The 16,165-nt window shown below is 40.2% G+C and overlaps 1 protein-coding gene across 2 annotated transcripts in view; it reads right to left on the reverse strand.

Annotated features, from left to right (window-relative positions):
• LPAR1 (lysophosphatidic acid receptor 1) overlaps positions 1–16,165 on the reverse strand; it is a 317,053-nt gene that overhangs the window by 46,155 nt on the left and 254,733 nt on the right. For both annotated transcript variants that reach the window (XM_030293259.2, XM_032595543.1), the window contains one exon: positions 9,709–10,456. In XM_030293259.2, the coding sequence (XP_030149119.1) occupies positions 9,709–10,456 (748 nt within the window). The remainder of the gene's footprint in view (positions 1–9,708; positions 10,457–16,165) is intronic.

Genomic DNA, 16,165 nt, shown 5'->3' on the forward strand with positions numbered 1-16,165 from the left:
TTTTGAACTGGATGTATATACCACTTTGCCTGTGCATAAGCATACACAAATTCTGAGAAATAAATATAAGATTCTATAAGCCAGATATGTCCATTTCTAGACAACTCAAAACTCAGAAATATTGAATAAGTGGAACCCTTTGTAAACTTAAATTGATCGCCAAGATGATATGGAAACATGTAAGACAAAGAGAAAAATCTACATAGAGAGAGTTGACAGGCATCTAAAATGCTTTATTTCCCACCCACCGCTGATGTGTGCTGGGGTTGCCGGATAAAATATATGATGCCCAGTTCAACTGGAATTTCAGGTAAACAATGAGTACTTTTGTTAGTATGTCCTGTACAATTATTTTTATTTGCTAAATTTGATAATTCCCATGCACACATGTGTGTTTATTGTAAGTGGTAGGTGTCAACATTTCCTGGCAATAATCTTTCAGGTCCTGAAACATACATGTCACTACAGAGCCCTTCTTACTTCCCATAGGATGTTAATTTGCACATATAGAAATTCATCCCTTTCCTTATAGGTGATCAGTCAAACTCATTTCCTTTACAACCAATTCAATGAGAAACTGCTAACTGCAGTCAATTAAAAAAGAAAAAAAGAATGTATTGTACCAGTGCAAAATGTAGGCAAAAAATGATAAGCACAATATTGTCTTAAAATTATGCAAGATTTCCTTCCCACCCCCAGGAGATTTGCACACCTAACAGGGGTTATTGTCATATCTAAGTGACATATTAATCTCAATATATAAGGAGGTGACTGAATATTTAATCCAACAGAGTACCAACAATATCTAATAGAAATTATTTCTTTGCCTGGGTTCACATGGCAAATTCCTACACATTATCTAAGACAGAATTCCTAATCACCATCATGAAGTCTTTCCTGACATTGCCCAATCAGAAGACAGCATTCCTATAGCACCTTGCTTATTTTATTCATAATACTTTATTGTATTTATTTAAATGATCTACTAAAATGAGAACTCCTTGAGAATAGGGTCCATATCTTCACTGATCTTTGCATCCCTACTCCTTAACAGAGGACACTCAATACATGTTTGCTGACAAAATAAACTATTCTCAATAAGCTCACGCTGAAACTTGGCCTAAAAAAACGTCCTTGACAGGCAGGATGTGGAACTGCCTTATTATAATTACCTTATAATAAATGCTACTCTGAATGAGACTCAGTATTAAATTACACTGGATTTTAAGGTATACAGGTATATTTCTATTATTATCAGGGAAGCTGGTAAAATTCTATCTGGAATAAAAGGTACATTTCACTTACTCATTCAACAAATATCTAGAGTTTGCTAAATTCTAGGCCCTGTTCTAGGTGCTGGCAAATAAGATATAGTCCTGCCATCATGGAATGTCCATAATTATATTCCAAGGAGATTGGTGAAGTAGATGTTAAGAGATTAGGAAAGTAGCCAAATACCCTTTATCCTTTTCTTTCCAGGCAAACAGTGATGGTGGCCCCCACTAAAGGAATCATAGCTGGTCACTCTCTAAAGCTGGAGATGACCAGGGGTGCCTGGGTGGCGCAGTCGGTTAAGCGTCCGACTTAAGCCAGGTCACGATCTCGCGGTCCGTGAGTTCGAGCCCCGTGTCAGGCTCTGGGCTGATGGCTCAGAGTCTGGAGCCTGTTTCCGATTCTGTGTCTCCCTCTCTCTCTGCCCCTCCCCCGTTCATGCTCTGTCTCTCTCTGTCCCAAAAATAAATAAACGTTGAAAAAAAAAAAATTTAAAGCTGGAGATGACTGGGGAGCAGCAATAAGATGTCATGACCCCATCCCCTGGCCATTCTTCCACTTATGCCAGACTTGGTCCTTCATTGCAGACCAAAAGCAAACAGAATGGTGCCCTAAATGGTGGCTGGGCTACCAGCTGTGCCCTAAGCACAGAAGGTCCATCTGAAGGAACTGATGACCCTTTCTAATAGATACTGACAAAGTGGCCTGTTCCATTTAAAAATTCATTTTAATGGTTAATGCCGTTAAATGATCTTCAGAGTTATCAGGTCAAACTTGCCATTACTAATGATGCTAACAGGACTTTCAATACACAGGGCTGAGGCTCAAGAAGGAAGATGGAGGCAATTCTACAACACAGATGTATCTTTGGAAAAGCAAAGGCCACTGCGAATAAAAGGTACAGCCTATTATTGGAGCCAGCAGCTGCTAAAACACAGTACGACTTTTACACCATGTCATGAACAGGAAACACTAGCTCAACCACCAAATTTTACTATTGTATCTATGCTGGTAGGGTGGGTATGACAGAAAGAAAGAGACAAAAGGGGAGGGTACATGTGCAGACAAGACCTAATAGTAATGGTGATATTAGCTACCACCTAGTTAGCGTTTTACATGAGCCAGACCCTGGGCCACGACGTGAGCTTCACATGAGTCAGCTCATCCAGTGCTCACCATCACTTGATAAAGGCCCTACGATCCTTTTACTAATTCTGAAACTGAGAGGTTAAATCATTGACTCATTGTTATGAAACTATTAAAAGAGGAGTCAGAACGTGAATTCTAAACTCTGGCCTATCTTCTTCCAGATCTAAACTGTCAAACCCTAAGTAACAGCAATTCCCCATGGTCACCACACACAGTTCAAGGAATCCTTGCATCTTCTAAGATCCTTAATGAAAGGGACAAATGTCTGTCCAGCATTCATCTGGGGACTTACAGGAGCCTCAGGTATACAAAGTCTGAATCAGACCTAAAATAAGAAAGAGCTTCATGTTCTGGCCACTCTGTCCGCACCTCAAAAGGAACTCTGTTAGGTTCATGTGGTATTTTTGTTTTTTGTTTCTGTTTAAAGGTTTCTTCGGAGTAAAAATATTTGAATGGAGTTGGGCAACAAAAGGGTATAAAGAACTGGTATTTGAAAGTTGTTTTCGCTTCTGACCAGGGCCCAGGATTTGGGGTCTGGGCAGCACTGTGGGGCTTCTGTAGGGTGTCCCTCCTGACCACACCCACGATGCCAAGCCAGCCTCACGGCTGGCCAGACAATCAGGGCTCTCATGAATATTCTCTTAGGTTCTTCCTCAAAGAGGTCTTAACAGGGATGCCACAGGGATCTGAGGAGACTTGGGGCAGCTCTGGTTCCCCTACAGAGCAACAGGATGTGCAGCTGGTCACCAGCGGCCAGGGAATAAGAGTCTCTTGTACCCACTCCTTTCCTCCAGCAACGGGATCAGCTGGGAAGCCTTCTCTTCCTGTCACAGAGTGCTCTATGGGAGAGTAAAGCAAAATCAATTCATTTGAGATTATTTTCCATAAATGTGCCACTCCTTTAAATGGGGAATATATGTCTGAAGGTAACTATTAAAGAGGCTGATATGAAGAAAAATCATAATCCCTTGCTATTATTTAAATTCTATTTCTGTGTTTTCTACTAGAAAACGCTACATGCTTGATCCACAATAACTATGTCCTTATCGTTTTATTTACAGGCCAATAAATAAAACTGTAAATAATCTTGGAAATCAAATTGGCCAACTTAATCCTCTAGATGAAGGTACAGAGAAATGAATGCACAGAGAAAGTAACTTGCCCAGAATTACCCAGATGGTTTAATGGCAGAGTCAGGAGTAGATCCCAGAGACATCCACCTCAATGAATATTAAGTGGGAATACACACACACACACACACACACACACACACACACACACACACTACAGGTTAAAAACAAAACTTGATAAAAACCAAGATAAATGAAAAATCAATACAATTGCTATTATTAAGAAAGCTGACAGGATGCTAATATGTGTAAAGACTACATACTGTGCAAGTAATTCAGTTTCCAGTGACTTTGTCAAAAGTTTCATTAGAGAGATTACCAGGTGGTTATAATGAGGTCAGATTCAAGGGGACCCTTTCTGTGAGTGCTAGGTATCTTTATGGCCGCAATGCTAACACTAGCCACATAAATACATGCTGATGCTCACAAGGAAGGAAATGACAGAAAACATAAAGACCACTGAACAAGACGGAGGCATATGCAATAAGCATAGAACCTTTCTGGAAGTCGGCAAACCTCGATCTTGGTTTGGGCCACCAGATAACTCAGATCTAAATTTCTCAATTAACTTGGGAGCCTCAGTCTCGTTTTTTGTAAGATTAGGGAGTTGGATAGTGTAGGGCTTGTTTTGTTCTGTTGTTTACTATTTGTAATTTACAAGGACTCTTTCAGCTCTAAAATTCTAAATCCAGGCAGATTCTTGCTTTAAAAAAAAAAACCAAAAAACAAAAACCAAAAAACAGAAGTTCTTTACCATCTACGCAGTGAATTAAATCCAGCATTGAAATCTGCATTTTAAAAAGCCAAAGGAAAATGTAGAAAGAATATAAACAAATAAAAAGTAGAACTATGAAGCAGACTGACACACATCTGGCATTGACCAGACTTGGTTTAGGCCTGTTGTCCCTGTGTCCCAACTAATTAGTGCCTATTTTCACTACCAAAAGCATCTCAGTTTGGACAATAAATTATATGGTTATCCCTGTAAGGAACTGGCCTTCTTAATCTTGGTGAATCTCGCCAACTCGGATCACCTACAGGCAGAAGCCTCGATGCCTTAGCATGTTATGAAGGCTTTGACTCTGCAGGCCAAACTCCATCTAGCACACCCACCGTATGCTAATCACACCTGACTACTTCGGTTCAAGGTGAGGAGCTTTGCTCCCGCTACTGTTCAGCTTCCCCTCCACCCCCATCCTACAGAATGGCAGGCTCCCCCACATGCATCAACACCTCAGCTCGGTATTGCCTCCTCCAGGAGGTCACCTGGGATACTCTGCCCAGACCTCTCCTAGCACATGGACCCCAATGTTTCACGGCTTTTTATGTCCTCTACTCCACCCAAAGCTCTGTAAAGACAGTGCTTACCATAGTTGTCTGTTTATCCCTTACCACATTATTAGCACTCAACATGTCTGTTGCATTAAGTTGAGAAGTACATAAAGATTTGCTAACAGGATATTGGCTACATTGTCTTCCATCGGATTGGGCAAAAACAACGGGCTTAAACTCATCTGCCCACCACCATTATTACCACCAGGAACAGCTTCTTATACGATACGTGGAGGGCCATTGTCCTGTGGGTCATGGGTCATGGTCTACAATAACCTCACAGCTCAGTTCCATTTCTGCCACTTTCAAAATGAATGACCTTGAGCAAGTTATTTGCCCCATCCTAACTCAGTTCCCTCGGTATAAAATGGGGGAAACACAACTTTCTAAAAGGTGGATGGAGAGCAGTGCAAGCACTGACCCTGGCACGGTGGACACGGGTAGTGAGTAGTAATTTGGCTTCAGTGGTGATCATTTCCAGCCAGAATTGATCCAACTAGGAAAACCTGGGCTCCTTCTTCTTCCCCAAAGAGACAAGCCCCACCTGGATTTACACATATTTCTATTTGGTCCCTTACCCTGTCCCAGGACTAAGATGCAAAAACCTCCACACAATAACCACTATTCTCCTTCCAAATCCTGGTTCTTCGCTTTTCTTCTTATCCCCCACACAAGTGTCCACACAAGGAATACAGCAAGAAAGGCAAGGACTTATAACTCGAGATAGACTGTGGTCAAATAAGGTAGAACTTCTTGACTGCCAGTCTGATTCAACTATGAAACACACTGAAAAGGAATTCTTGGTAAAATGTCAAGTAGGGAGAATTCAAGGCTGGGGAAGGATTACATGACTTCTTACTGGGACTGTGAACCCTTAAATTAACGACACCCTGAGCAAAACACTTCCTCAATCAGAAGCAGTCAGTTACCGATACTCCAACGCCAAGCAGTGGAAAGGATCTAATGAAATGACAGCCATGAGCATCATTAGAGGAAGCAAAAGGAGGAAAGGAATGTTCCCTTAAAGCTTTCTTCTCCCCAGGAAAGAAGACACAAATAGCTAGGAAGTATCAATGGCAACAAACAGGATCACAATGTTTCAATTAAATAGCACAGTGCTATTGGAACTTTATAACAAAACACAGCATGAGCTTGTAGTTGTTTTTATTATAGAGAGGCAGGATGGTATGGAGGTAAACACACACACACACACACACACACACACACACACACACACACACACACAGGCTCTGGAACCAGAGTGTCTGAAATGTATTCTAGCTCCTGTCCTTAACTAGCTGTGTGACCTTGGGCAAATTACCTAACTTCTCTGTACCTCAGTTTTTACCTCTGGAATATAAAAGATACTTACTTGTACTTATAGTCAGCAGGGTCTTTTTTTTTTTTTTTTTTTTTACAAATACTAATTTCTAAGGTAGACTAGTGTTGGGTACATGATTAATGGTATATAAGTATTTGACAAATAAAAATGTTAAGATCCAGTACTCATTCAAAATAGTTTATATGCAATCTGGTGCTTAAAAATTGGTACTGGTATTGCTATGATAAATCTCAAAGAGATCTTTATTTTATGTTGACTCCTAAGAGTCTGACTTACTGACCAACACATCCTTCTGTTGATCATGGAAACTGAACGGGTCTGAAATCCAGAGGTCATTCTGACATGGTGAAATGGAAACTGAAGGTTTTTAACACAGGTCATTAAACCTTAATCATCTCCACAGTAAATGCAAGTAAAATAAACACATTTTTTATTAAGCATCCACTGTGGCCAGTCACTTCCCAGGCTGCGGTATTTGATTTGAAGGCACGGGACAGGATTGTAGCTAGGTCTGGCTTCTGCCACGCAGCTGAATACAGTGGCATTAACTTAGTGAAGCCCCTTTGACCTTCTCTGGTCCTCAGTTCTGAAGGTTCGACAACTTGGTTTGGTACCACATTCATTCATTCATTCATTCATTCATACGCACCTTAATAAGCACCTCCTTTGTGCCAGATACTAGGACAGGTAATGTGGAGGAAACGGACAACACATCATTACAACCCCATCACAAAGCTGGCAATCTGGCAGAAAGGGCAGATGTTAAAAACCAAATGTGCACCCACAAAGCCTGACTGTCGATAAGCTAATTCACGAAGAGAAGAGTTTCTAATAGACTAGATCTGTGTCTAGAAGACCAAGCCATGTCTTCCATGTAAATAGTTATGACTACACAGGATTCAAGCAGAGGAATACATTGTATGAATGGTATCAGGCGTCACCTGGCAAACATCTGACTGTTTAGGACTGTGAATTCTCTATTCTAAGCTTTGCAAGCACCCATCCCCTACAGCTCACCCATTCTCTCATTCTCGCTGCTTTTCTCAAAAGGGCTACAGTCCATTTATTTAATTTCTCCTTCCTGTATTACAGTCACATACACATCTTGCTTCACCAAATTTCTTCAGCTATCATCCTGGAGTTTTCCATGTTCTAAAATTTCTTCCATCATGCACCTATAGAAATAATGCTATTTATTTCAGAGGTAGTTACACGTATTCAAGCTTTGTAGAAGCTACTAGTTTAAACCTCAGAGGGCAACATTGTTTCTGTTATTTTCATGTTTGGGGTTGGCACGGTGGGGCAGAAGGGGCACTTAGGGCAGATCTACACTGAAATTGTTGCCCCGTGAACTCTCAAAAAAACCTCTCGTTTAACCTGTAAAATAATCCAATGAGGCATAAAAGTTAATTCTATATGAATCATTAAAGCTTACTACATACCAGAATGGGCAAGGCATTATACAAAGGGCAAAATTAAAACACAACTTGGCAGGTTCATAGTCCAAGTTCAGCGGTCATTTGTTACTGGCGGTTCTATGACCTATAAGCAGCACTTGAGATAATAATAGAAAAAGTGCACCCACATGAGAAGTTTCAGCCAACATGCAGAACATCAGTAAATAAATATTTGATCAAGACAGAAGTAAAACATCTCATGTTATTTAATTTCACACAAAAATAACATCCACGGTAAACTAAAACAGACAGGGCATTTCTGCAGGGCATTGTGTCAGCAATGTCAAGGTTTTGTTTTTGTTCTTACCGGTCTACCAAAGGGTCACAAGCAGGATACTCAGATATGATCTCCTTGGTGCGTTCACTTTCACCAAAATAGATGGAACTAGTTCATCAACCAGAATGCTAGTTTGTTTAGCCATAATTAGTGCCCTCTTTCCAGTGACTAAAATTCATAGAACTCCCAGAGTTTCAGAGAAGCCACACAATCCCAAGTTACATTCATTCAATCTGCTTTACAAATTGAAGCAAGAGCATTAGAGGAACTTTCCACTGAATTTCCGTGGGAAAAGGTGAAATGCTGAAGATTTTTAAAAAGGTTTTCAAATTGTGATCACACATTAGCTTGAACGTAGTCTATGGAGAAAATGTAATTCAATAGGGTAATTATTTAAACAAATTCTCACTGGGTGAACTTTTAAAACAGGTACTCTAAGCTTAAAAAGAAATGTTCTGAGGGGCGCCTGCCTTGGGAGCTCAGTCAGTTAAGCGTCTGACTTCAGCTCAGGTCATGATCTCATGGTTTGTGGGTTCAAGCCCCACCTCAGGCTCTGTGCTGACAGCTCAGAGCCTGGAGCCTGCTTTGGATTCTGTGTCTCCCTCTCTCTCTGCCACTCTTGTGTTCACGCTCTGTCTTTCTCTGTCTCTCTCTCAAAAATAAATAAACATTAAAAAAAAAAAGAAAGAAATGTTCTGGGGGCTGGCTCAGTTAAGTGTCTCACTTTGGCTCAGGTCATGATCTCACAGTTCATGGATTCAAGCCCCACATCAGGCTCTGCACTGACAGCTCAGAGCCTGGAGCCTTCTTTGGATTCTGTGTCTCCTTCTCACTCTGCCCCTCCCCCGCTTGTGCATGCTTGTGCACATGCACTCTCTCTCTCTCTCTCAAAAATAAATAAATAAACATTAAAAAAAAGAAGAAGAAATTTCCTATGCCTGTCCACTTCTTGGGTACAGTGCCAAGGGTCAGCACATGGCCTGGAACTTATTAGGTGCTCAGAACTATTTTCTGAGTACAGAAATGAATAAATACACTCCTCTGATCATTACCATGAGTTTAAATCTAAGAAAAACAATAAAGGCAAAAGTTATCTGAGTGTATATAAAAGAATAAAATCTTGCTCTTCACCTTGAAATATGAGTTAATCTCCACCACTAAAAACAAAATCAATGAATAAAACATAAGTTTTTACAAAGATGGTCATAGAATGCTATTAATTCCAATCCATTTTGTGCAGCAAACCTATATAAAACCTTGATACGTTTACCTCCATGTATGTAGCAACAACTACAGAATGTGAAAGATAACTTATTTAGAAATGGCCTCATAAAAATGACTACACATGAAAGCATATGCATATTACATAAAAGCACTTTCTATCTGAAAACCTATAATTAAAAGACCACAAGGCAAAAGTAACATAATTTGGGCTGTATGGAAACCTTTGGAAAGCTGGTATTTTCAATATTTGATAGCGAAACTCATTCATGGCCCCTTTCACATCATCATCATTTAGCACACCACTGAGACATTTCCCTAACACCAATTCTGTAATTATAAAAAGACTTGTGTGCTGACTTCACCACAGACATTTGTTATAAAGTGCCTCATCCCCTTGTAATTCCTGAATATACACACATACCTGGTGATGCTCATTTGTTGTCTACCATTATCCTAAATTAATATGGTTTATGTTAAGACACTGAAAATCCACAGAGTGAGTTTAACAGTCGAGACAAAACTTACCAAGCACAATGACGACAGTCTTCAGAAGACTCATCATGGTATCCCGATTCCGCCGGGGTCCAGAACTATGCCGAGACATTCTCATAGTCCTCTGGCGAACATAACCAAAGATATGAGCATAGAGAACCACCATTACGACAAAGGTCACCAAGTTGAAAATGGCCCAGAAGACTAAGTAAGAGTCACTGTAGAGGGGCGCCATGTTGGAACAATTTTCAATATCACAGATGCAGTTCCAGCCCACACTGGGTATAGCGCCCATAACGATGGCCATAGTCCAGATGACCACAATCACCACCACGACCCGCCGGTTGCTCATCCGTGTGTGGAGCTGCATGCGGAAAACCGTAATGTGCCTCTCAATTGCGATAGCCAGTAAGTTGGCCACGGACGCTGTCAGGCTGGTGTCAATTAGGCCCTGGCGGAGAAGCCACGTGCTGACAGTCAGTCTCCGAGTATTGGGTCCCGTGTTGAACATTAGGTAGAAGTAAGCCAACCCAGCAAAGAAGTCTGCAGCAGCCAGATTAGCCATTAAGTAATAAATAGGAAAATGGAAGCGGCGGTTGACATAGATTGCTACCATGACCAGTAGGTTGGCCAACATTATGAAGATACAAACAGTGATTCCAAGTCCCATCACCAGCTTGCTGACTGTGTTCCATTCTGTGGCAAGATACTTTCCACTCCGGTTATAAAAGAAGGCAATGGACTCATTGTAGAAGCACTGTGGTTCATTCATGGCTGTGAACTAAAAGAGAAAGGGAAAAAAGATGAAAACGAAAGAAAGAAGAAACCACAGATCCAAATTTAAAGACGTATAGTATGGTAAATGTGGCAAAAAAAAAAAAGCAAAGAATTTGAAAATCTGACCCTGCATAACATTCTATTATTATGTTGAAACCCCAAGGCTTTTCACTGTATTACTGCCCTCAAGATTAAAGACAGTTGGACTTAAAAAAATGACAAGGTCTGTGTTTGGTGGCTATATGTCATTGAAGTCTACTAGAAAAGCCACATGGCCCAGAAATCTTGCTTAAAATACATGAGACAGATGAAAACTTTGCAGAGAATTGCAATTGGAATATTTACCATAGTGAAACCTATTTTGACCTGTTATTTAGGGAATCTATAAACATAGTTGGTTTACAGATAGGGTATTATTGCCCTATTATTCTTCATTTCTGTTCTCACATTGTATGTTCCATCTGTAACAAACATTTTGTAATGCAAGTCCCCACAAAGACCATCAGCACCAACATTTCAAAGAGGTCACTCTGCATCAAAGCTTCTTAGCCCAAAGCCAGCATTTGCTGTTCGACATTCCTGTGGTCAGCACTGTCTACCCCCATGACTCCCTATCCCCAGAATAGCATTTGTCAACCAATCTATGACGTTGGAGGACGTTTTTCTTTTTGGAGCACATAAGAAATATGTTACCTGATGTAACCTCCAAAGAGCAGTTGACACTTTGACACTGCTCTACAAAAAGTGAAGCGTGCTTCAGGTTTTTCTAAAATGTGAAGCGATCATGTTTTATTGGGTCTTTTCTTATTTTGCAACATCAATTAGAATATATTCATTTATTAATTATACTCACTTGAATCCAAAAAAGGACTGAACAAGTGTATAACAGAATATAGGTGGTCAATAAAACTACTGAAACACAATTAGATGAAGTAGCATAAAGGAGACATGAGAAAACTACACATCAAAAAGAATAAATCACTTTGTCTGAAGCCTTCAGTTTTTCCGAGACTCCTAGAATCAGAAATTATTTAAGACAGCTCACATCCTTTTTCTTTTTTATCTTGTACGTTTAATAAATGACTTAGCAAATACGACAGTTTCAACCACCATTTTTGACCAAATGTTCCACTGAATATCTACAGGTTGCGCATAAATGTTTACCGAATGCTGAACATTCTGGAACAGTGTGAAATGCTTATTAAATGGTTAGTCTTCTGACTTGTCCAGACATTTAAAGCCTCTTATTTAGACTTTAATAGCTCTTAGATCATGTTTCTGTCATTACACTTATCACGTGTATTGTTATTTATCACCTGTTTCTTGAGATTGTCGCCCAAGAAAGGAAAGAAGACCTTGTCTTACACATTTTGGTATCTGATGTACCTTCCAAAAGTTTCGTTCACTGGAGATCTGAGAACCTGGCTTGCAGTGTCCCATTCCACCCCAAATCTTTCCAGTACTCTGGCTATTTCATCTAATTTTCTTGCCTCTCAGTTTCTTGACCTCATCTCTAATGACCTTCTTCTATTCCATTACAACTCAGCTGCCCATTCCCATGGTCACACCCTGCACTTTGTGACCACTCAGAACTGTCTCCCTTTGGAAATAAATTATACATTTGATTACTGACCACACTTCCCATTCTTCCAATTTTCTCATTTGATCCCAAATACATCAGTTCTTCAAAGTCATCTATTTCCTTAAGCATCCTACCTTTCCCTAATGGATTACCCTCCCCATCTCCCCTTTTTTCTTTATATGGCTTAGATTTCATAGTATGTTTCAGCCTCTTTATTACTAACACAGGAACACATTCCCTTCTTGAAGATTCTGAGGTCAGATAGCCTTCAGAATTCAAAATTTGTCTGGTTTTAAGAACAGGTACACAGTAGATCACCCTTAGATGATGTAACATCCCCATCAAAATTTAGAGCATCATTCCATAATCACACACATTATTTTCTAAAGCAAAATGCATGAATATATACAAATTTGATAAATAAAGGTTATAAATAGCCTCACATAAATTCATTCTGAGCCGGCTTTGCCACTAGGTGACTTTTGAAAAAATCTTCCGTTTTCGGCCCTTCTTGAATTTTGTAACTTCAGATAAGGAAGAAGAGACCTTTCTCTTTTAATCTACTTGCCTGGATGTACTTCCACAACAATTTCTTGGAGCAACCCCAGTCTTGGATGAGTGCAGTTGGTTGCCACTTCCACACCGACAGCAAGGCTTCTGAGCAATGTTAGAGAAAATCAACACATCTGGCAGATTGGTTCTGACATAAATTCATAAGTCTAACCTCATCTGAGACTTCAGTAGCACAAGAAGTCTGTTTTTCTCCCTAATTGTTATTCTCTACTTTCTCCATAGTGACTAACTTAATTAAGCTCACCTACTGTTCTCTTTTGAGTCCCATCTTCCCTCTTTTCACAACAATTGCCACAGGAGGAAAACAGAAATCATCAGACTGGGACTCCTTCACCCTTCTCCCACCAAAAAAAGACCTAGTCAAGAATCCATCCTTTCTCCTTCTGTTACAATGGAAGGAGTATACCTTTTATCATCCAAGTGTTATGTGTTCCTACTATTTCAAGAACTTTGTTCTATAAATTGTTTCCTTTCTCCTCCTTGTATCTCCCCCTCACTCCCCCTTCTCTCCCTCTCCCCTTAATCTTTCCTATCTACATTCAAGTAAGTTTAGTTTCTGCCAGGAAAGGAAAGGAAAGGAAAGGAGAGGAAAGGAGAGGAGAGGAGAGGAGAGGAGAGGAGAGGAGAGGAGAGGAGAGGAGAGGGGAGGGGAGGGGAGGGGAGGGGAGGGGAGGGGAGGGGAGGGGAGGGGAAAATAGAGGAGAGGAGAGGAGAGGAGAGGAGAGGAGAGGAGAGGAGAGGAGAGGAGAGGAGAGGAGGAGAGGAGGAGAGAAGGAGAGAAAGAGAGAAAGAGAGAGGTCTGTCATGACCCCATTTGACCTTGCAGCTTTGATCCTTTTTCTCCTTCATAGCCAACTACTTCATTTCTCACTAACATCTCAATTAACTATAGTAGGGCTTCTACCCCAACCCCTCCATCAAATCCACTCCATTAAATTCTTTAGTTCCATATAACTTCCCCAAGTAACACCAGTCTTGTCTTCAGAGCATTAGACACATGGCTGAAAAGCCCTTTTCAAATAATTCTTTCTTTGGCTTTCATGACATCATACTCTCCTGGATTTTGATCCTTCTCTATTGCTGGTCCTTCATAGTTATTTCTGAGGGTTCCCCACATTCTGCACAACATTGATCTTTCTACACTGGTTATATACTCAGTCAACACATTTTCACTGAGTTTTCTAATATGTCCCCCAAGATTTCAGTTATCTTATATACCAGCGATACTCCCAAATTTAACATATACTTTTTTCCTAAGCTCTAGCCAAATATCAAATTGCCTACTGGTATCTCTGACTAACTACCCCATAGAGCACTCAGTACTCAGTGTCCATGCTCAAAATAAAACACAAAGTCACAATTTCCCTCATGATCCCCAACTTGCTACTGCCATCTTCTCTATTCCCGAGCCTGGAGAACCATTATCTCCCCAGTGGCCTGAGGGCTAACCCTGGGAATTCCTTCTCCCCTTATTCTCATCACTTAATAACCAAACCCTGTATATTCTCCTTCCTAAGCATCTACTCAACCTGCATACTTTATTCCATCCTCATGGCCACCAGCATTATTACTACAGGGGATTACTAAGTGTTCTCTCTACCCAGTGCCCATCTCCTCTCTAGTGATCTTTCTAAAAGACAAGGTTGACCAAGCTGTTTTCCTACTGAAAATGCTCCAATGGCTTACAAGTGCACTTAAGATAAAAATCTAAACTCTTCAACCACCTTATCAGGCCTCACCTGCCCTCCAACCTCAACTCAAACTATTAATGACTTCCAACTCTCTGCTTCAGCTCTATGTAATGTGTTGTGCTCTCTCTCTCATCTCCGTTTCTCAGAGCAGTGGTTTTCTACATCAGATTGGAGACAACGCAGATTGAAGGCATTTTAAAATACAGACCACTGGCATATTCTGAAAATTTCTGACTCAGCAGATGTGAAGTGGGGCCCCAGGCGATACTGACGCTGCTGGTCCAGGGACCACACCTTGACTTCCACTGGCCCCAAACAATCTTCCCTCTATTTTTACCTGGCTCCCTTTTTTTCATTCTTCGTGCAGTTGAAAGGTTATTCTTTCTCCTCAACTTCCCTAACCATTCCCGAGTCTAGGCAAGGTGTTTTCTACTACAATTCCCTATATTTATCCCATAACAGCACTTACCACACCGTATATTAATAATGGCTCAATTAACTCTTCCTCATACTAGGCTATAAACCCTATCAGAACAGAGATTCTCACCTTCTTGTTCACTGTCGTAAAGCATCCAACCGTTAGACAGATTAGATGCCAAATATATAGGTTGCATTAATCCATTAAAGATAATTCCAGAGATGTTTACACTTCATAACTTTCCTTTCTGGAAAGGATATACAATATACAAAAAATATATTCTAACTATAAATGCAAGGCTGCCTTCTTTCCTTTAGCTCCATAACCACTTACTTTTTCTGGACACCTACATTTTTACGCCAAATACGAAGCACATAGTACTTCACAGCATTCCAACTTCTGAACACCAACTGTTAACAAAGTCAACTGGTGATACATGCAGCCTCTTCGCTTTTCCCAACTTAGAAAAACTAAACTAAGGATAAAAACATATAAAAAAGCGCAAATTGTCTTTTTAAGCCACGATGTGTTAAGAAGAGTGAAACCGACAGATATTCTCTAGCGTATCCCACATGCTGCATTAGCAAATGGCACGTGACCAAATCCTCTGCCATCTCGGATCCTTCAAAAACTGAATCGTTAAAGCCATACCACCTTTAACGACAACATAACTTACATGATTATTTTATCATCTGTGAAATAAGAAGATTGAGCTAAATTTTACATAAGGTTAACCTCAGATTTAAAATTCTACACTAAGAAAATTCTGGATAACAACTTTATATGTCATAAAAATTGCCAGCTAAATACTAAGACAGTATAAAATGTGCCTGGGATTAAAGTAGTAAAAGGCAGAATATACCTGACAAAAAGAGGAATGTATAACAGGATTGAACTGAAAGAAGAATTAAATCCCCTCTCTTTTCATCTACAAGCAGAAGCAGGGCTGGAGAATAAGTGAAGGAGACCCTGGCAGAGCCACCAATAGGGTAACGGCCACAGGCTTTCTTACTTCTTCAGGACCGAAGGGACCTAGGGTGAAACCCACACTAAGCTCTGGAGAATCTAACTTAACTATGATTGGACTATAACCCATTCAGGTAGTCATGCCTATAATGACACAGCAAACAGCAAAAAATTATCAAATACGGTAAGACAAAAATGCAACTGCAAAGGAGAGGACCATTCTGAAGAACAGAAAACACCTCCCCTTGAAGCAGATTTATGGCGGGGGGGGGGTGTTTAAAAAGAAAAAGATTAAGTTACAGGATTCTCAACGTACTTTGTTAGGGTACTCGCACTGAAAATAAAACAAGCCATCATGAAGACCAAAATGAAAAAAACACAACAAACAACCAAACAAAAAACCAGTAAAAACTACATAGAGATTGTAATAGTTCCTATTGCTACTGTAACAAATAACCATTATTAAGTTTAGTGGTTTAAATG

This window comes from Lynx canadensis, chromosome D4, assembly GCF_007474595.2.
Source record: "Lynx canadensis isolate LIC74 chromosome D4, mLynCan4.pri.v2, whole genome shotgun sequence".
Classification (NCBI taxonomy): domain Eukaryota; kingdom Metazoa; phylum Chordata; class Mammalia; order Carnivora; family Felidae; genus Lynx; species Lynx canadensis.